Source organism: Thamnophis sirtalis, unplaced genomic scaffold (genome assembly GCF_051295495.1).
Source record: "Thamnophis sirtalis isolate CommonGarterSnake01/CBP01778 unplaced genomic scaffold, rThaSir2_p1.2 scaffold_13, whole genome shotgun sequence".
Classification (NCBI taxonomy): domain Eukaryota; kingdom Metazoa; phylum Chordata; class Lepidosauria; order Squamata; family Natricidae; genus Thamnophis; species Thamnophis sirtalis.
Genome location: NW_028261393.1, coordinates 18009310 through 18030078, shown reverse-complemented (window position 1 = coordinate 18030078; position 20769 = coordinate 18009310). Strand labels below are relative to the sequence as shown.

Sequence of the window (20769 nt, the reverse complement as noted above, 5' to 3'; positions counted from 1 at the left end):
AATCTCACCGGCTCAAGATTGACTCAGCCTTCCATCCTTCCGAGGTGGGTGAAATGAGGACCCAGACTGTGGGGGCGATATGCTGACTCTGTAAACCGCTTAGAGAGGGCTGAAAGCCCTATGAAGCGGTATATAAGTCTAACTGCTATTGCTATTGCTATTGCTATCATCTAGTCCAAGCTCCTCCCTCAAGCAGGAGATCCTATAACATTTCTGACAAATGGCAATCCAGTCTGTTCTTGAAAGCTTCCAGTGATGAAGCTCTCACAACTTACAAAGGCAACTTCTGTTCCTTTGGTTGATTGCTCTCACTGTCAGGAAATTTCTCCTTATTTCCAGGTTGAATCTCTCTTTATTCAATTTCCATCCATTATCTGGCCTTTGGGTGCCTTGGAAAATAGTTTGACCCCCTCCTCTCTGTGGTAGCCCCTCAAATATTGGAAGACTGCTATCATGTCTCCCCTAGTCCTTCTCTTCTCTAGGCTAGCCATGCCCAGTTCCTCCAAACGTTCATTGTATGTTTTAGCCTGCAGTCCCCTAATCATCCTGGTTGCTCTTCTCTGCACTTTTTCTAGGTACTTGAATAAGCCATCTGAACCCAAAGTAAGATTCTGTACAAGTAGTTCTTGATTCACAACTATTCATTTAGTGGCCATTTGAAATCACAACGACAATGGATAAAGTGATATTGCAGTATCCTCATGGTCCTGTGATTGAAATTCGGACAGTTGGTGACTGGTTTGTGTTTATGACCCTCAACTTAACAACCATTCATTTAGTGACAAAAATTAAAACAGCATTGGGAAAAAAAAAATTTATGACCATTTTTCACCTGTAGGACCATTTGCAGCACACCCAAGGTCACGTGATCAAAATATGGACACATGTATTTGTGACGGTTGGAGTGTCCTGGGGTCAGGCAATTCCCCTTTTGCAACCTTCCAACAAGCGAATTTGACGGGGAAGCCATTTTCACTGAACAACTGTGCGACCAACTGAACACCTGCAGAGATTCATTTAACAACTGCGGCAAGAAAAGTCGTAAAAGGGGGCAAAACTCACTTAACAACCATCCCGCTTCGCAAACGGAGGTTTCAGGATTGACTGGGGTTGTCCGTCAAGAAGTGCTTGTATCCCACAGCTGACCCATAAATATTCTAACCTTAACTCCATTCACACGCCAGTTAACTACATCATGACAGCTAGAAGACGATGCCCCATTCTCCATGATTTTCGTCCAATTTTCTTTTCTCTTTGGAAAACCTCGTCTCATGCAAATTGTCCTTTATCAGACGGACTAAGAAGTGGTTGTGTGGAAAGGCAGGAGAACATCACTGCCTGGCACTCTTTGAAAGCCTAAGCAAACCTCCAGCTCCTGCTGCCCAAGTTTCCCTTTCTGATAAAGCTAAGTCCTCGGGATAAGGACTCTAATGAGAAAGTGCTGACTTTGGGCAGGTTGTCCCAGTCCCACTTTTTGGGCAGGAGTTCATTCCAGGCCAGGTGAGACAAGACCAGGGGTGGTATCCACTTACCTTCCCTACCAGTTGCAAATGAGAGTGCTCGTCCATGCATGCGCTTTTGGCTAAAAAAGGCATAAATGGGATGCCATAGAGCTGGGGTGGGTGGGCAGGGCCACCCGCGATTTCTGCTACCATTTCGGACGAACCAGTCCGAACCAGTAGAATACCACCTCTGGACGAGATCATTCGCCCGGATAGGGGACAGACAGCATCTGAATGCAACAGGCATGAGAGTTGCTTATGATGTGGATGTGAATCAAAACAGTTGGCCAACTCTTGCCTATGCCGTTTCCTTCCAACACTTGACTCCCCCCACCCTTTGGTTGTGGTTTTGAACCAGGAGAAATTAGCAGGCAGAAAAGCCAACTCTCCCCATGGTATATTTAAGCCTTTTTCTCCTCCTCCTAAGTCAATACAATAAATCCTCGATTAGCAACAGTTCACTTAGTGACCCGTTCAAGGTTGCAACGGCCTTGAAAAAAGTGACTTATGACTGTTAGGAATATAATCTAATGATTGGGTTGGCAATATATAAATCATATAGCAATGCTGTACCTGTTTCTTTAAATCATGCTGTAAAATGTGATTGGCTGCTGTTTTCCTCAATCAGCCATAAGAGGGAGCCAGAATGACTGTTAGCTCTCCATTTGTTAGATGCTGGGCTGATCTGATCTGAGTGTTTTGCAGGCTGGCTGTTAGAAAGTGCCGTGAGCTATTGTAAGTTTTGCAATTGCTAGCAAACTTTGAGTAGCGGACTGTTTGTATGATTATGGACTAGGTTATTTCGATTATCCCTTAACTGAAAGACATTGATGACTGACTATCTTATCCGTGTATGACTTGGACTGTTTGATGGACTCTGATACCTCTATTTCCACAAAAGTAAAAGCCTATTTAAACTGCAGTGTCTCTGTATACTGGTTTGTGTGTTCTCCAACACAACTCTCACAACGCTTCTCTGAACGCACTCGCTCTCCCAACGGGGAGCTTACCTAACACTGACCATTTTTCACCCTTACGACCATTGTAGCATCCAATTCCCCATGGACACATGATCAAAATTTGGAATGTTTGGCAATTGTCTCATATTTATGTCTCACATTTCAGTGCCCTGGGGTTGTGCGATCCCCTTTTGCAACCTTCTGACAAGCAAACTCAATGGGGAAGCCAGATTCACTTAACAACTATGTTACTAATGCAGAGGTCTTCAAACTTGACAACTTTAAGACTTGTAGACTTCAACTCCCAGAATTCTCCAGCCAGTCCACAAGTCTTAAAGTTGTCAAGTTTGGGGATCCCTAAACTAATGTAAAAGCTGCATGGGTTCACTTAGCAAAGGAAATGAGAAAAGCCACAAAATGGAGCAAAACTCACTTAACAAATTTCTCACTTGGCAACATAAGTTTCTAGCTCAATTGTGGTTATAAGTTGAGAAGGAATTCTGGGAGTTGAAATCCGTCAAGCTTAAAGTTGCCAAGGTTGGAGACCCCTGAACTAAAGTAGACAAAAGTGATTTTGTTACCCATCCTTTCACTCTACTTAGTTTGCTGGTCTTTTATACCAGCCCAGCTTGTGTGTCAGTGGTAGGATTCAATTTTTTTACTACCGGTTCTGTGGGCGTGGCTTTGTGGGCATGGTTTGGCTTTTTGGTGTGGCTCTGTGGGCGTGGCAGGATAAGGATACTGCAAAATCCCCATTACTTCCCCACCTCACTAATCTGCTTTCCAGCTCCGTTCTCCTGTTCAGGACAACAAAAGAAGGTTGTTGGAAGGCAGCAGGGGTGGGGCCAGCCTATCTGCCAGTTCTCCCAACTACTCAAAATTTCTGCTACCGGTTCTCTAGAACCTGTCAGAACTGGCTAAATATCACCTCTGTTGTGCAGCCCTCTCACCCTGGGAAACAAGCAAAAGAGGACATTCAATTAAAACATCCTAGCCCAAGAAACAATTTTGCGACTCCACCTCTCTGGGAACAGAGGTTCTTCTACCAAAAGGGAATTCACCATACTTCTCATCCTTGCTTTGGTCAATTATTATAATTAAGGAGAATGGCATTCATATTATCTTCACCGCTTTCAAAGCTCAATATCCTTCCTTCAACTCCTCCTGTTTGTCTGCTTCTGGAAGCAGCCTAAATTTGGGTAGCGAAATTACACAGATGTGATAGGTCTTCCTGGGAAGTGAAGTTAGCAGAACTGCTGATTGTGGCCTGGAGCACCTCGTTAGAACTAAGGAGTTGCAGTTGACTTCCAGAATCATTTTCCCAGAGTCCTACATCTGCCTAGCCTAACAAGGTGTCCTCCTGACATGTCAGCATCAAGGGTTATGGACAGAGGTGGTATTCAGGCAGTTTGGACTGGTTCGCCCGAACTGGTAGTGGAAATCACTGGTGGGCTCGCCTTCCCACCCCGACTCTATGCTGTGCTATTTAGGCACATTTTCAAGCCACACATGTGTGGTCAAAGTGCATGCATGGAAGGCCAAGCGTCCTCAACTTACAACAGTTCATCTAATGACCCGTTCAAAGTTACAACAGTACTGAAAAAAGTGGCTCATGACCGTTTTTCACACTTATAACCGTTGCAATATCCCACATGATCAAACTTCAGACGCTTGGAAACTGACTCATACTTTTGACGGTTTGCAGCACCCCAGGGTCATGTGATCCCCCTTTTGTGACTTTAGGGCAGGCAAAGTCAATGGAGGAAAAACCAGATTCACTTAACAACCATGTCACTAATTTAACAGTTGCTGTGATTCACTTAACAAACCTGACAAGAGTAGTTGTAAAATGGGTTCAAAACTCACTTCACAAATTTCTCACTCAGCAATATAAATTTTCGGCTCTATTGTGGTCTTAAGCTGAAGATTATCTGTACTAACTTAACAATTGCAACAATGCACTCAAGAATTGTGGCAAGAAAGGTCGTAAAATGAGCCAAAGCCCGCTTAACAATGTATTGTTTAGCAACAGAAATTTTGGCTCAAACCCTGATGGCATTTTCCTTTCTCTCTTCTTATATCAAAGAGAATAAAGGTGGAGTCACTTTAAGTCTCTTTCTTCCTTCTTTCTCACCTGGGTTCCATTCATGTTTGCTAACATTCCTTCTCAAGGTAATCTCTAAATTCTCTAGGTAGTGTGTGAATGTAGATTCAGACTCAGTGATTTCTACTTTAGATCTGCATACACACATTTAACCACCTTAGTTTGTTACATACTTAGAAGCTGCACCTATACTTAGTAAGCTTGGTTAATTATAATCTTTGTTCATTTTTTTGTCTGTGTATGTCTTACCTTTATATGTAGTGAATCTGTTGTCACCCACCAGCAACCAGTAGAGCTGGCAGCAGATTCGGACAGTGAGGAGGTTGGGGAGAAACATGGGCCAATCCTGGAGTCTGGGGAAGGCTCTGATGAGGGCTCTGTGTCGGAGGCAGAGAGGGGGCCAGGGCTATACACCAGTTATCAGCTGCCTTCAGAGTCAGACATCAGTGGGGCAGACAAACAGCTGGAGCCTGTTCCCAGTGTGTGCATGCGCAGAGCTGCCAGATGAAGGGAACAGCTAAAGAACAGGGGTCGACTTGGGAGTAAGGCCACAGATGAACAGTGAATGGTCCCCCCCTATAGGGAGTAAAAGAGGAATGAAAGGGGAGAGGTATTTATAGATATAGATAATGGCCTGGCCACTCTCCAAGCCTGAAAAAGGTCTGTAATTGTGAACTATCTTGAAAGACTGCAGGACTTTGCTGGAGAGGAATTCACTGTAAATTAAATAAAAGAGGTTTATCGTGACGAGTATTCAGCTTCATGCTGCTGGGGAAGCCTACGTCAGAACATAATCCATCGGTCAGTTCTCGGGTTACTATAGCGAGCCAATCTAGTAACAAGGTTAAATGTGTTGTTTCAATACATCTCCATGACTGGGTTTATGTGTAATGCCAGTTAATGGTGTCACTTGTTCAGTTCTGGGTTAAGGTGCTTGTGAGGTTACTTGTTGAAGTTAGTAAAAACTGGTTAGGTAAGTTATGGCTTACTGTATATCTGTGAACCAGGCCTGGTCATGTCTGGTCAAGTTTAAATACATTTAAATGATGGGTGCACCCAGCCTATAGTTAAATACACACAGATACACACAATTATTTCTCAAGATTCTTCTGTAATCAAGAAAGCGAATGTAAACAGAGACAGTTGAAGTAAGAACAGATGTTTCTCTTAATGATTAAAAGATTATGCTTTATTTATGCTGTGTGGATTTGATTTGTTAGCTTGCATTTTTATTTGGTATCTGCATACAGTATATCTTGGTAACACAAGACCAATTTTGCATCGCATTTTGTAGATAACGTGTTTTCCCGAAAATAAGACAGGGTCTTATTTTCTTTTGACCCCAAAATAAGCACTTGCCCTTATTTGGGAGAAGGTCTTGTTTGAGGTGCAGGAGGTGGTGAGCGTGTTCACCTCATGGCTGCTCCTGTGTTGCAATATTTTTGAGGAGGGCTTATTTTCAGAGGAGGGTTTAATTTCACTGCATGCACTCAAAAGCCCGATTGGGCTTATTATCCAGGGAGGTCTTATTTTCAGGGAAACAGGGTAGACATTGAACCTTATTTAATCTTAGCTACCTCCTATATATTCAGTGTATTCTCTCTGTTAATTTGAACTTTGGTAAACAAATTATGGCAGTTATCTTTTCTTACTGTGGTTTAAATGCTGAATTTGCCCAAAGCCCAGAACTACCAATTAGCCAGCCCTATTTTAATCTACTTGGATATGCAAACCCAGTTGGAGTGGCTAGTTTATTTTAGGGTATGATGCATGAAGCCTGAATACCAGGCTCCCTTGAATGAACTGTGGTTAAAATGAACAGAAGCATCTAATGTGAACTCAGCCAAAGAGAAAACATCACAAAGAGCGATGGCATTATAGAGAGTCAATTGAAAAGGCAGGATATCTGTAGCTTTGATCAGGATAACTCCTCTGTGGTCAGCTACTGGTTGGGTGAGGCTAGTATGTGTCACAGGGTTTTCTGAGTGCCATTCACAAGCCATGTTCTGCTAGCATCAGGGATTCTGGCTAGCTACCAACTCATTCAGGAACCTGTTGATCAGGAGACATGCTAACATGAGGCCTGGAATAAAATCAGCAAAGGGAAATCTTACATTAAAAACTCCCTAGCCCAGTGATGGCTAACCTTTTTGGTGCCGAGCGTCCAGCGAAACCCCAAAATGCAATGCAAGTGCCCCCGCACATGCGCCCCACTGAGCATGCACCCCCTGAATGCATGTGTGTCCCCCACGCATGCATCCCGCCCTGCCCCCCCTTGCCCATTTTTTTACTTTCCGGTTGGTGCAGGAGGCCTTCCAGGCCCAAAATGGGACACGAGGGGGGGGTATGCATGTGTGCAAACCCCCAAAATGCAATGGAAGCACCCCCAGGACAAGCACTCCGCCCCCTGTGCATGCGCGGCAGAGACCTAAAGACCAGCCGGTCAGCGGGAGGCACACACATGCGCATGCGTGGTAGAACTGAACTAGGGCGATGGCTCGCGTGTCCTCAGAGAGGGCTCCATGTGCCACAGGTGGCATGCGTGCCATAAGTTCACCATCACAGTCCTAGCCTATCCTGAGGACATTATTTACCCATGTTTCATCCTTATCTGCTAACTTTCCATATACATATACCTGTGGTTGCCAGGTTTGAAAAAAAGCAGCTGCCAAGTTTTGGTGTGACACTCATCTATCTTGAGTGGTTTCTTAACATGTAAATTGGCTCGAACACAATGCCATCTGCTGTTTTCACACCTCACCGAGTTGCTGGATGGTTATCTGGAAAAGTCTCAGTGGCTCCCTGAATTGGTGAGTCAACTGCTGACAGCAGCAAAATCAAGCCCCAGCAGAAGTTTGAGGATCAGGCAGATTTAAAGTCTGTCTCGATGGCTTTCCAAATCAGTGGCACATGGGAGCAGAAGCCATGCGCTTTCTCCTTGGCTTGAGGTGGACTCCTTTCCCAAGAAAAACAGAGACAGGTGATTCATGCATTACCATGGGTCATTCCATCTGGGATGATGGCAATGGTTATGGATTGATTTATTATTACATTTATTATGGCTGCTCACTCCAACGTAGACTCTGGGCGGCTTACAAAATCCAAACACAGAATTAAAAATGATTAAAACAGGTGGCTGGGCAAGAGAACCGAACGAACTGACATCCAGAACGATGGACATTGAGATACCTGGCGAATGCCTGTGTAGCAGGAATGAGCCTGGGTACCTGCAGAAATGGGGTAAAGGAATTGGATTCACTGAAATAATTTTCAAAAAAAGATTGTTGTTGTTGTTAGTTGTGTCCAACCCATCGCAATCCCATGGACAAGGTTCCTCCAGGCCTTCCTGTCCTCTACCATCCTCTGGAGTCCATTTAAGCTTTGGTGACTCCATCCAGCCACCTCATTCTCTGTCGTCTCTTTCTTCTTTCACCCTCAAAAACGTCTCCATTTTTGCCTTCTCCAAGCCCTGCTGAAGCCTGCAGATGGCTGTGGGGGCTGAAGGAAGGCAAAAAAGTGTCCATTTTTGTGAAAAACGGTCAATTTTTTCACAAAAATGAGATGCGGGGTGGGGCTTCAGGAGGCAAAAAATGGCTGTATTTGGTTTATAAGACGAACCAACATTTCCACGCTCTTTTTTGTGGGGGAAGTGCATCTTCCCAGGGAGAAGGGCGGCCTATAAATCTCAATAAAATGCTTACATAAAATGCTTATACTCCAAAAAATACGATAAATAGATAGGTAGGTAGGTAGGTAGGTAGGTAGGTAGGTAGGTAGGTAGGGAAGGAGGGAGGTAGGGAGGTAGGGAGGTAGGTAGGGATAGATAGATAGATAGATAGATAGATAGATAGATAGATAGATAGATAGATAGATGATAGATAGATAGATAGATAGATAGATAGATAGATAGATAGATAGATAGATAGATAGATAGATAGATAGATAGATATAGATGTAAATGAGCAATATAGATTGAGAGGACTAAGCCAGGAAAGGCTATATCAGGCCAAGCAGTCACATTATTCCACTTGGGCCCAAAGATGGGTTGAAATTAATCTTTGTCACCCATTTTATAACGAGCGGCTCAAACTGTTCTGTGCGTTCCTTGTTTCAAGTAGGGTGAACATGTAGCATGGCCCACAGCTGACGGTATCTTGTTTTCTAAGCTACTAGAAGAAACTTTCCATGATGACATAAGTGTTTTGGGATGGTCTTGTCTGGTCCGTTTGGCTTTCTCGCGTTCTGAGAGTTTCTGCCAGGTTTATGAAGTCATGGACAAGTAAGCTCTTCTGTAAAAATGAAGCAAATTCTCCTCAGGCTGCTTGTGGAACCGAGAGCACCATCAGTTCATCTTTGCTTGTCATGACAAGCGAAGCGGCATGCTGTAAAGCGGCACCTTAGAGAAGCAACAGACCCAAGATGCCAACTGTCAACACTGCAAAGATAGCTCAGTGTGCAGATGGAATAAGACAGGGATCTCCAGCCTTGGCAACTTTAAGCCTGACGGACTTCAACTCCCTGAATTCCCCAGCCATCAAAGCTGCCAAAGCCAAGCTGGCTGGGGAATTCTGGGAGTTGAAGTCCTCCAGGTTTAAAGTTGAAGGTTGAAGATCCCTGGACTATGATGTAGTTTTGTAGGATCCATGTGTTTTAAACCCTTCTGCTCAAACGCACAAATATATCACTTTGGCTTTCTCCTGGTTCAAAAATCACTTTAATCCCCTCTTCCTGTTTATGAGGAAGTTTGTGAACTTTGCAAAGTTGTGCTTTTAAAAAAAAAACACGAACAAAGGTCACCCACTTCCCTTTGTACATCACAGACAAAAGATGGATTATCTTCAGTGAGTTAAAGGATCAGACGAATGTAATGGAGGTTAAAGGCTATCAGTTTGTCCCCGTTAGATTGTGCAGATTTATCCGCAGGATCACAGAGATACGTATCATTCAGACCAGCAAATGGAAGAACATGAGTGTTACAGGATTGGGGCGATCACAATGTTCACAGACTGGTAAACTAGACAAATGCAATTAGACTTTTCCAATAGTTATTTGCTGGAATAATTAAAAGGAGAAGTTTGCCACCTAGTGTTCATAGAAATTATAATTTATTTGGTGATGCAGTGGAAGAGCAGCAGTAAAATCAGTAGATTTATCAGTAGAAATATATTAGGTATTAAACTTTCAGTTTTTTATTTTTGGATTATACTTGAGTTATACTTGAGTTCACCGGTAGCCTCCCACTGTCCAGTGCGATCCCACAGAGTTGGCCTCCTCAGGGTGCCGTCGGCCAGACAGTGTCGGCTAGTGACCCTCAGGGGGAGAGCCTTCTCTGTGGGAGCGCTTTCCCTCTGAAATGAGCTGCCCCCGGAGCTTCGTATAATCCCCGACCTCTGGTCCTTCCAACGCACCCTAAAAAGTTGGCTTTTCCAGCAAGCCAGACTGGCCTGAACAAAACAAAATAAATTATTGATTATTGTTAACTTTAATTGAATTTTTAAAAAAAATATTATTGTGAATCTTAATTGGGTTTGTTTTTTGGATATTCTATCTAATTTTTTAAAACTTTTGTAATATGTGTTTTTTTTAATGTTGTACGCCACCCTGAGTCCTTGGGAGAAGGGCGGCATATAAATCCAATAAACCAAACTAAACTTTCATTTTTTTTAATTTTTGGATTATACTTGAGTTCTTTGAAATTATTTAGTTCTGGTCTTGGACTATAACAAAGAAAGATGGTGATGATTGATGTTTGATAATGGATAGATTGACATGTCATGTTAAGATTTTTAACTTATTTATTGAAGGTCAGGTTTGTAAATGTACATATCTAAGGAACATCATGTTAAAGACCTTTGACATATTAAAGTTGTTTAGATAAAGTTAAACACCAACCTCACACATATGTGCTAGTAGTTCCTGACTCTAGGGGGTGATGCTCATCTCTGTGGTCATGTGGCCAGCATGACTAAATGCCGAAGGCGCACGGAATGCTGTTACCTTCCCACCAAAGGTGGTTCCTGTTTTTCTACTTGCATTTTTACATGCTTTCGAACTGCTAGGTTGGCAGAAGCTGGGTCAAGTCACGGGAGCTCATTCTGTTACGCGGCGCTAGGGATTCGAACCGCCGAACTGCCGATCTTTTTGATCGACAAGCTCAGTGTCTTAACCACTGAGCCACCGCATTTACAATTTCATAAGGTGCGTGAAGTGCAGGGAATAAAAAACTGGTTTAACTTAAGGTGCCCCAAGATATTTTGTTGGAGTAAGCAAAGAGCTATAAACACACAAGACAAAGCAAATCATAGATTTTTAACTCTGAGTTTTTAATATTCATGCCACCTGGAATCAATGTGTATGAGTGGGGCAACTATATAAATCTGTGAAGGGGAAAGGGAGAATCAGTAGCCAGAGGGAAAGTCTGTTACAGTAACAATGGCTATACTATTGGGTGACCTATAGAATTTAGGACTGATTATTATGGGGAAAATCTAAGTGGTTGCTAAGAGTTGACACTAACTTTATGGCACATAATCCCGTGTGTGTTCAGCTTACACACTGCACTAACCTACACTTCGTTTTGACTTTGTTGCTTGTATACTTACAATTGATATTGTTTCCTGATTGCTTACTTGTACCCTATGACTATCGTTAAGTGTTGTACCTTATGATTCGTGACGAATGTCTCTTGTCTATTTATGTACACTGAGAGCATCAGCACCAAAGACAAATTCCTTGTGTGTCCAATCACACTTGGCCAAGAAAGAATTCTACAGCACTGATGATGTTACCTAGCTTGGCAATGAAATGTCTGCGAGAAAAGAACCAAGCTCAAGGATCCCTCAAGGGCCCCACAATTTTTATCTGCTTCTTGGCTTAATGCAGTGTTTCTCAACCTTGGCAACTTGAAGATGTCTGGACTTCAACTCCCAGAATTCCCCAGCCAGCATTAGCTGGCTCAACCTTGGCAACTTGAAGATGTCTGGACTTCAACTCCCAGAATTCCCCAGCCAGCATTAGCTGGCTGGGGAATTCTGGGAGTTGAAGTCCAGACATCTTCAAGTTGCCAAGGTTGAGAAACACTGGCTTAATGGATTGTTTCACAGACCAAGACCAGCTGCTTACAATGCTCTGAGACCAGTGGTGGGTTTCAAATATTTTTAGAACCTCTTCTGTAGGTGTGGCCTGCTTTGTGGGAGTGGCTTGCTGGCCACATGACCGGGTAGGAGTGGCTTGCCAGCCATGTGACTGGATGGGAGTGGCTTGCCAGCCATGTGACCGGGTGGGAGTGGTCAACTTGTAACATGTGGTGAAACTCACTTAACAACACTCTTGCTTAGCAACCAAAATGTTGGCTCAGAAACTGGCATTTGAAGCACGCAACTCTTAAAGCTGTCAAGTTACAAGACCCTTGCACCCCTAACCCTTTAGAAAAAAACCCCTAGGGGTCTTCAAACTGGACAGCTTTAAGACTTGTGGACTTCAACTCCCAGAATTCCTCCTCTCGTTCTTCATCTTGATGATGTGCGGACGGGTGGGGGGAGGGAGCTGGAACCGGTTCTAAACGGCACTGTAGATTTGTGGAACCTCTTCTATAGACGAGGGTAGAATTGTCAGGAACCCACCCCTGTCTGAGACCCACCATTAGAAGCTATTCAAAAGCATGGAACATTTGCATTTTGGAGTCCGAAACATGAGGAGATGAGACCCAAGCTTAATACTTGTCCCCACCGCTGTTCCCTTGCCAATCCAAATAATCTTCCATCTGAAAACAATTCTCATCCTCAGTTTTGTACGTGATTCCCATGTGCTTCAGCAGAGCCCAAAGCAAAAAGATTAGACAAAGGGGGCGGAGGGGAGAGAAAGAGAGAGAGAGAGACTCACTCCAGGCCATTAAAAATTAAAACATTCATTTATTAGAATATTTATGTAAAAAGACTCTCTTTACACAATATTTTATACAATAGATTCATTGCTTTAAACGGCTCCTAGCGGAGACAGTATTGTACATGAAAGCACATAGAGGCTACTGAAGGCCACTGGTTCTCGCTTGGCCTGAAGCAGAGAACAAGAGGCAAAAGCCCAGCTTAATTTAAGAGTACAAGAACTGTGAAAAGCAAGCTGGCTGGGCTCCCTTTTTTGCCCTCCCCCACCTGTGCTGTGCAACGGTCTTCCAGCCCAGAGGAAGGGGTGAGTGCACCAAAGGGGGAGGGGGGAGAGAGAGAGAGAGACGGGAGCTCGTCGCTGTTTGGATGGAAGGGTGCACTGGTGTGTAAGGAGCCCTCCCAGAGGGGCCCGGATGGTGGCCAGACGAACAGGCAAAATTGCACAACACCATTTTCCACAAGGCAGACACTGTATGGCTAAAAAGGCACAGCACAGGGGCAGAGGGAGGAAACGCCCCCTTCGGGGTAGGGGGTGGGGGGGTAGGGTAGGGTAGGGCCGGAGGAAGAAGGGACGGCTATGTACTACTGAAAAAAAATCAGCAGGCACTAGCATGGCTCTGTAACAGGGTACGATCCTTGTTGAACAAGCTTTCCATGAGACTCAGGAATAAACCAGAGTTAGTGTCTACCGTGGAGAGCAGATACCAAAGATGCGCTGACTTCTTATGAGTCCCCTCCCTCACCAGAGGTTTCAACGGACACACTCTTCACAAACAAATCAGCAGGCGATTTTTTTTTTCTTGGTTTGGAATACCTGGAGAGAGAGATAAAAGCGGGGCAGGACGATAGCCCTATACCGAAGAGGATTGGGGTCCTGCTCCCTTTGAAGAGCTGTGCTACACTTCCCTATCCAGAGAGAGCAATAGCAATAACGCTTAGACATGTATACTGCTTTACAGCCCCCCTCTAAGCGGTTTACAGGGTCAGCATATTGCCCTCAACAATCTGGGTCCTCATTTTACCCACCTCGGAAGGATGGAAGGCTGAGTCAACCTTGAGCCTGGTGAGACTCAAACTGCCAAATTGCAGGCAGCCGGCAGTCACCAGAAGGAGCCTGCAGTACTGCATTCTAACCACTGCGCCACCACGGCTCATATTGTAGAAACTGCAATACTCCCCAGTCCCAGAGGTCTCCACATGTTAGGGACCACTCCTCTTGTCTCTATTTTGTCACAGAGAGTAAGAGCTGAGGCTGAGATGTGTTGGACCCAAACATCTGGAGACCCAACCATGTTGAGGAAAGCAGAAATTGATGTTACAATCTTACCTCTTTCCTGGACTTTCCCACTCTCTACTTCTTCTGGTCTAAGCCACGGGGACTATGTAAAACCCTGAACAAGGAAGGTTATCTTTGGCTAAGAGCCACCACAAAGAAGTGGCGGATTATAGTCAAGGTCATCGTGGACCATAATCAAGTTGGTTGACTATGGAAAGGAGCATTGTTAAATGCTTTTCCATATAATTAAACATCTTGCGTGTCATTGGAAGAAAGCAAGGCCAAGAAGAACCTTCTTCCCCAACGTAGGGATTTTCTACATGCAGAACTTTTATTCTCTATTGCAGGGAAGCATTCTATCGTGTCGACAGTTGCCCCCCTGCGATTTGAAAGTGGTAGGGCCCAGTCTGATTACAGTCTCATTCAGGGGTGGGATCCTACCAGTTTAACAACCGGTTTACTATTTAGAAAAGACTCACCTTCTGGATTGCTGCTTGGGAAGGAAAACAGCTGAGGTGCAGCAATCTATTCTGCTGCGCGATTCAGTGGTGAAGATAAAGGTAGGTAAAGCGCAGGGGCGGGGGCCGGGGGCAGGCCCATTTACTAATGGGAGCAAACCGGTTCGCTCCCAGCTGATCTTCAGAGCTATTGGTTCGCCCAAACCGGTCCAAACCGGTCAAATCCCACCCCTAGTCTCATTCAAATTTTATGTTTTAGACTAAAACAAAACAGGAACAAAGCAGGAACAAGCATTCCTCTCCTCCTTATTGCAAAGGATTCAAGAGAAGCTGCTTGCTCCGCAGGCCACTCCATCTGTTTTTAGCAGCCCAGACCCTGATATAAAAACCTGTTTCCTGCCATTTCCAGCAACGTGAGTCTTGCTATTACATACAAGTGTTAATGTATTTATCCCTGACTCTGGAATAACCATGGCACAATTCAAACATGATTCGGGAGGAGGGGAAGGAGAAGAGAGAGGCTGAAGTCTCAGAAATCAAGATGGAGACAAACATTATAAGAAGAGAAACTGGACAGCCATTTGTCTAAAATGGTGTAGGGTCTCCCGCTTGAGCAGAGGGGGTTGGACTAGAAGACCTCCAAGGTCCCTTCCAGCTCCATTCTGATTAGATCTCAGCTTATGACAGCTGTAAGTCAAGGATGACCTTTTATTGATTAGAAGGCCACCTTCTTGAAAGAAGATGCCAATTATGGAATAAAACGAATGAATGATGGAGAATGAAGACTGGATGGGAGAACAGAATAAACCCAGGTAGCACCGAGGACCAGAAAAGAGAAGGATGGGGAAGAAAAGACAGAATTATTCTGACTGAGATGGGTATTGATAAAAGGAGAGAAGACGAGATAGCATCTCATCTTCTCTGCGCCAAATATTGCTAGATGGTAAGGCTCAAACCAGTCACCTAATACCGGTATTTGTTTCATGCTCTCAACTGACAGGCAGGGAAAAATTGAAGCATTTTAGACAGAGAGAGAGACAGACAGACAGAGAGAGAGACAGAGAGACAGAGAGAGAAACAGAGACAGAGAGACAGACAGAGACAGAGAGACAGACAAAGAGACAGACAGAGAGACAGAGAGAGACAGAGACAGAGAGACAGATAGACAGACAGACACAGAGAGAGAGAGAGAGACAGGGAGAGAGACAGTCACAGAGAGAGACAGAGAGAGACAGACAGACAGACAGACACACACACACACACACACACACACAGAACCTGTGTCATAAGCATACTATCACTGTCCCCAAATGTAGTAGAATAGCTCCTCAGTGACATCCTAGTGTCTTCCACGGAATTTAGCAACTTTCTCTTCAAGAAAGATTACTCTGTTGTTAAAAACTAAAAATAAATAAATTAAAGCAACCCTTTATGTACAACCACGTATTCATCTTTGGTCAAAACCTGCCTTTGGAGTTGCACGTGGGCTGTGTTAACACAGGTTTTAACGGAAATCTCCCAGTTTCAGGCAAGGACAATCAGGAGTGAGTAAGCCAAGAGAAGGACACACACACATCGGAGGGACCTTCACCCTGGTGCCCTCCAGATGTGCTCGACTGCAGTGCTATCATTCCCTGTGAGAAGAGTGGCCCAATCCACTTGCAGAACCTTCATCAGCTCCTCGTTTGGATGGCCAGTTACCCAATCAGCTAAATGGAGCGCTGGATATCATGTGCCCAGACCTCCTTAGCCATAGATTCAAAATTGGTACAAGAGCAATCTTTGGTTACGGTTAATTTGCTCATTTGTATTCAAATAAAACAGGGGGAAACCCATTAAAAGCATAAAATAAGGCAAAACTCATGATGCTAGATTTGGAACCCCAACAATTTGGAACAGGGGTCCCCAAACTTGGCAACCTTAAGACTTGTGGACTTCAACTCCCAGCATAGCTGGCTGGAGACTTCTGGGAGTTGGAGTCCACAAGTCTTAAAGTTGCCAAGTTTGGGGACCCCTGATTTAGAACAATTATTGATGGCTTATGGGGTTTAAAAAGAAGCCCACAAAAATTAAAGAATAAACTCTACTGCTTAGAAGAAAAGATGGAGGAAACATGGCATTAGAGCTGAGGATGGAAACTACATGTATGGACGCCACTGGTCAACCAGTGGCTCAGCATGTGTCTATGACCATCCAATACCCATGCAGGATATCCTGCAGCATCACCTGAATATACATGAGCACCCAACGGTCCTCAGCTCTTCTGCGGTGTTTCGAAACTGGGCGGAGGGAATTATAGCAAAGGTGTTTCTCTGAAGGAAACGAGAAGGTGCAGTTGCCAGTGGAGAAGGCAACAGTGAGTCAGAGCATGCTACTATCCAGGAGGAGATCATCTCTGGATAGAATGGTTGGCATTCCCGACCTTGGATATGGAATTGGGGCTACTTCTAGATCTATTGCCTCCAGCCACAAAATATGCTCCATTTAGAGGCTCTCTGCTGCCTTCTAGCAAAGCTCCAGCATTGAAGAGAAGGAGACAGAGAAGAGAAAGACACAAAGAAATAGAGATTGCCATAACTGTGTGTGTGTGTGTGTGTGTGTGTGTGTGTGTGTGTGTGTGTGTGTGTAATTTGCACAGGAGTGCAAGAGCCTCTCCTACAGGTTAGGTCTAGTAGTGCATAGCGGAGCTTACTGCCCTTTGGGGATAAAGGGCTCCCCCTCTTCAGGATCTGGCCGAGGCCCTGGATCACTCAGGCATCTCATAATCCGTTGGTTGCTGGGACTGTCGCCTGTCCCAGGAGTAAAGACGTCGTCTGTGCCTGGAGAAGATGACTCCTTGACCTTCATTATCAGCCCCTCCTCATCTTCATCTTCCTCTGGGGAGGGGGGAAGGTAGTTCGTGCCTTTCAGGGTCTCGTTCACCAACTCAACCGATTCCGGCGACTGGGGGGACGCTGGGTCAATGGTTATGGTGGGGACGTTGTCAGAATCCGGCTTCGGGTCATAAGCGAGAGGGTCTACGGAAGAAGGCAAAGATAAGCGGAGTTGAAAGAAAAAGCCACTCAAGTAGCAGAATCAATTTTCTCTCTTCCAATCATCACCTTCATTTTACGACCGCATAAATCTCTTCCGGGGTGGAGTCTGGACGACTGAATGGAGCTAGCAAAGTGTTTTAATGGCCAGATGCTTTTCTTGTCGCCAAGGCAGAGTTTTGTTCGGCAGATATATTCTCATTGCAGAGAGAGAAATATCTGCCTCTACCAGAGGTGGGTTCCTACCTATTCGGTCCGGTTTGGCTGAATAGGTAGTATCTCCGGTGGACACGTGACCATACCGGTTCTATGATCGGCGGCAGCATCTTGATTTTCTGTTCCGCACATGTGCAGAACAATCTTCATTTTTAAAAAATCTAATTTTCATTCATTTTTTTAATGTTGTGCGTATGCACAGATCGTTTTAAAGGAAAATGCGCACGCACGTGGAGCATGGCTCTGGCGTGCATGCAAACTTTTTTTTTACTACTAAACCAGTAGTAATGGCGGCTGGAACCCACCCCTGGCCTCTACCTCCTGATAGTGAAGGGAGATTTCCACCTCTAGGCCACTGCATCACTCCCCAATTTTCTCTGCTCCAACTGATCAGGAGAATCATTTTCCCAATTATAATGTTATACTAACTACTGTGAGGCGCAAGGAACCAGAACAATACAGTGAGCTGACAAGAAAGTTTCTTTACTACTGCTTGCTTATTTAGAAGAATATCCTCAGTCTTAACTCCACTTTCTTGGGAACAACTACATATCAGAGATTTTTGGGGGGAGGGGGGATATCCCCCCATCACTTCCTCCCATGCAGGGACATCCAGCTCATCAGTCTCATAACACCCACACCCCCACTCTGCCCCCTAATCTCTTCACTTACCTGAACCAATGCGTGCCCTTGACATGGTTGGGGAATCTATTTTATGTGTTGGCACTGTCAGATAGTTGTTCATCTGGAATCAGAAACACACAGGCATGTGTTTAAAAAAACGCCCACTTTCAGGAGGTTCAGCCCAGTTCAGATTTCCGGAGCATCCTTTATCTATAATAGCATCAATTTAGAAGAGGCAAGAGCCCCAGACAGAGAGAATAGTTTGAAATGTGTGTTTGTGTGTATTTGTGTCAGTGTATGTAAGTGTGTGTGTGTGTATTTCTGTGTGTTTTTGTGTTTCTCTGTGTATAAAAGGTAAAGGTTCCCCTCGCACATATGTGCATTTGTTCCCGACTCTAGGGGGCGGTGCTCATCTCCGTTTCAAAGCTAAAGAGCCAGCGTTGTCCGTAGATGTCTCCGTGGTCATTTGGGTGGCATGACTAAACACCGAAAGTGCGCGGAACGCTGTTACCTTCCCACCAAAGGTGGTCCCTATTTTTCTACTTGCATTTTTCCATGCTTTCGAACTGCTAGGTTGGCAGAAGCTGGGACAAGTAATGGGCGCTCACTCCATTTTGCGGCGCTAGGGATTCGAACTGCCGAACTGCCAACCTTTCTGATCGACAAGCTCAGCATCTCAGCCACTGAGCCACCGCATCCCAGTTCTGTGTGTATAAATGAGGTTATTATGAATGACGTGTTTTGATTATCACTTTTGGAAAATTTAGCTGATCAACAAAGATGGATCTTGAAGTAGTTGCCAGTCACTGAAGACCCTTTCTAGAGGATCTAGAACAGGGGTGTTAAGATCTGGCCTGTGGGGCCACCCTGGAAACAGCCCAAGGTGGCTCTGTTTTTACTGGCAGATGGTTGCAGCTGAAAATAGAGGTCAGGAGCCCATTTTCGCTGGCACAGGTGTCCCCAACACATGTGACGTTGAGCTGGCCACACTCAGCCTGGCCTCCTGAGGTCAAACCTGATGTGGCCCTCAATGAAATCAAGTGTGATACTCCTGGTCTAGAATCTCCCAAGATCCCTTCTCCCGCCCTTATCCCAGATTCTACCTTCCCGCCCCTTCACCTTATGTTCCAGCTGCCGAGCCTTCTGTCTTCTCAGCAACATCTGGTTCCAGGCTTCTTCATAAGGATCTGCTACCAAGGTGTGTCTATTATATGACCGCAACTGGAATGGAAAGCAGAAGAGGTTAGACTGACAGGCAGATGCTCACTGCCTGTTTAAAAAGTATGACTTCTACAACAAATCTCTAGGAAAATCAACACAATTGACTCCAGGGTGTAATTCAACGAATTAAAAGGCAGGCAACGATGTTATAGAGCATTGCACACCAGAACAACTAGACACAAGGACAGTTTTTCCCCTGCATGCCATCACTCTGCTAAACAACTAATTCCCACAACACTATCAAACTATTCACAAAGGCTGTATTACTATTATTCTTCTCATTCTTCCTACTGCCTATCTATCTCCTTTTCTACTTATAACTATAACCTTGTTGCTTGTATCTTTACAATTTATATTGTTTTATTTAGTTCCCTAGTATGAATTTGATTGCATATCTTATGATTCTTGATGAATGTATTTTTTTTTAATGTACACTGAGAGTTTAGGCACCAAAGACAAATTCCTCGTGTGTCCAATCACACTTGGCCAACAAAGAATTCTATATTCTACAAGCAGCCTTCCAAATGCTTGTAACACCCATCAAGGAATCCACAGCCACCAATAATGAAATGAATCCATTGACATTTGGCAGGCTGCTGGTTGCCTATTGCGTATGTTATTAACCATTGCTCGAAGCACATCCTGACAATCCTTTCTACCCACTACCCCAAAGTCCATCTCATTATCTCTTTCTTAGCCCATGGACTGACAGGAGGTTAACAATGATCTCTCTTCATTACTGAACAACGTTTCTGCTTGCGTGGAAGATCTAAAGTGGGAACGAAAAAGCACAGGAAGAGAAGAATCTACTACAATTTTCTTTTTAAGTTGGCTGGGAAAAGGTCCTTGTGCTTACCCTCTGCCTGGTTTTTTGCAAGTTGGTGCGCAGGATCTTTCGAATCTCCTCCTCTTTGTCCTTGGACAGAGCTGGCAAAATGCGTTCGATCGGCAAAGTTTTTGGATTGATATTCCTGCAAAGTGAAAAGGAGTTGGTTGCTGCCTTGGGGAAGGGCAAATGGGAAAGGCTCTCTAAGCAGGAGCTCCAGATTCTTTGGATAGAACCAAACATGCAAAAAGACAGAACAATTAAGAATGAATCATTCCCCATTAGAGAATAGTTCTCACTTCGCATCCGCTTTTGGGATTATCATTAAGCACTTCGGTTGATAAGTGGAAAGCCGTGTGACCGCAACAGGCTTATGACCTCACTTCCCCTTCAATGGTTAAGCAAAACATCATGTGACTATAACTTCCTATTTTACTTCCCCCCTTCTCTCTATTAACTCTGCTTGTTGCAAGCAGGTTGTGAAGCAGGGGAATAGTTAACACACAACCTCTGGATGCTCAACAGTCATAAATGGAGGATTGGTCCCAAAGCTTTGTCTTATACCATTGTGACTTTGAATGAATAGAGTAGAGTAGAGTAGAGTAGAACAGGGCAGGGCAGGGCAGGGCAGGGCAGGGCAGGGTAGGGTAGAATAGAATAGAATAGAA

General features: G+C 44.5%; 1 protein-coding gene across 1 annotated transcript in view; it reads right to left on the bottom strand.

Annotated features, from left to right (window-relative positions):
• Positions 1-12455: 12455 nt before the first annotated feature.
• The window catches only part of SLC9A1 (solute carrier family 9 member A1), an 88693-nt gene continuing 80379 nt past the window's right edge, over positions 12456-20769 (bottom strand). The window contains exons 9-12 of the mRNA XM_087728111.1: positions 20132-20246; positions 19174-19275; positions 18103-18175; positions 12456-17199 (exon numbers count right to left, since the gene is read on the bottom strand). Coding sequence (XP_087584237.1) covers positions 16871-17199; positions 18103-18175; positions 19174-19275; positions 20132-20246 — 619 coding nt within the window. The 3' untranslated portion in view covers positions 12456-16870. The remainder of the gene's footprint in view (positions 17200-18102; positions 18176-19173; positions 19276-20131; positions 20247-20769) is intronic.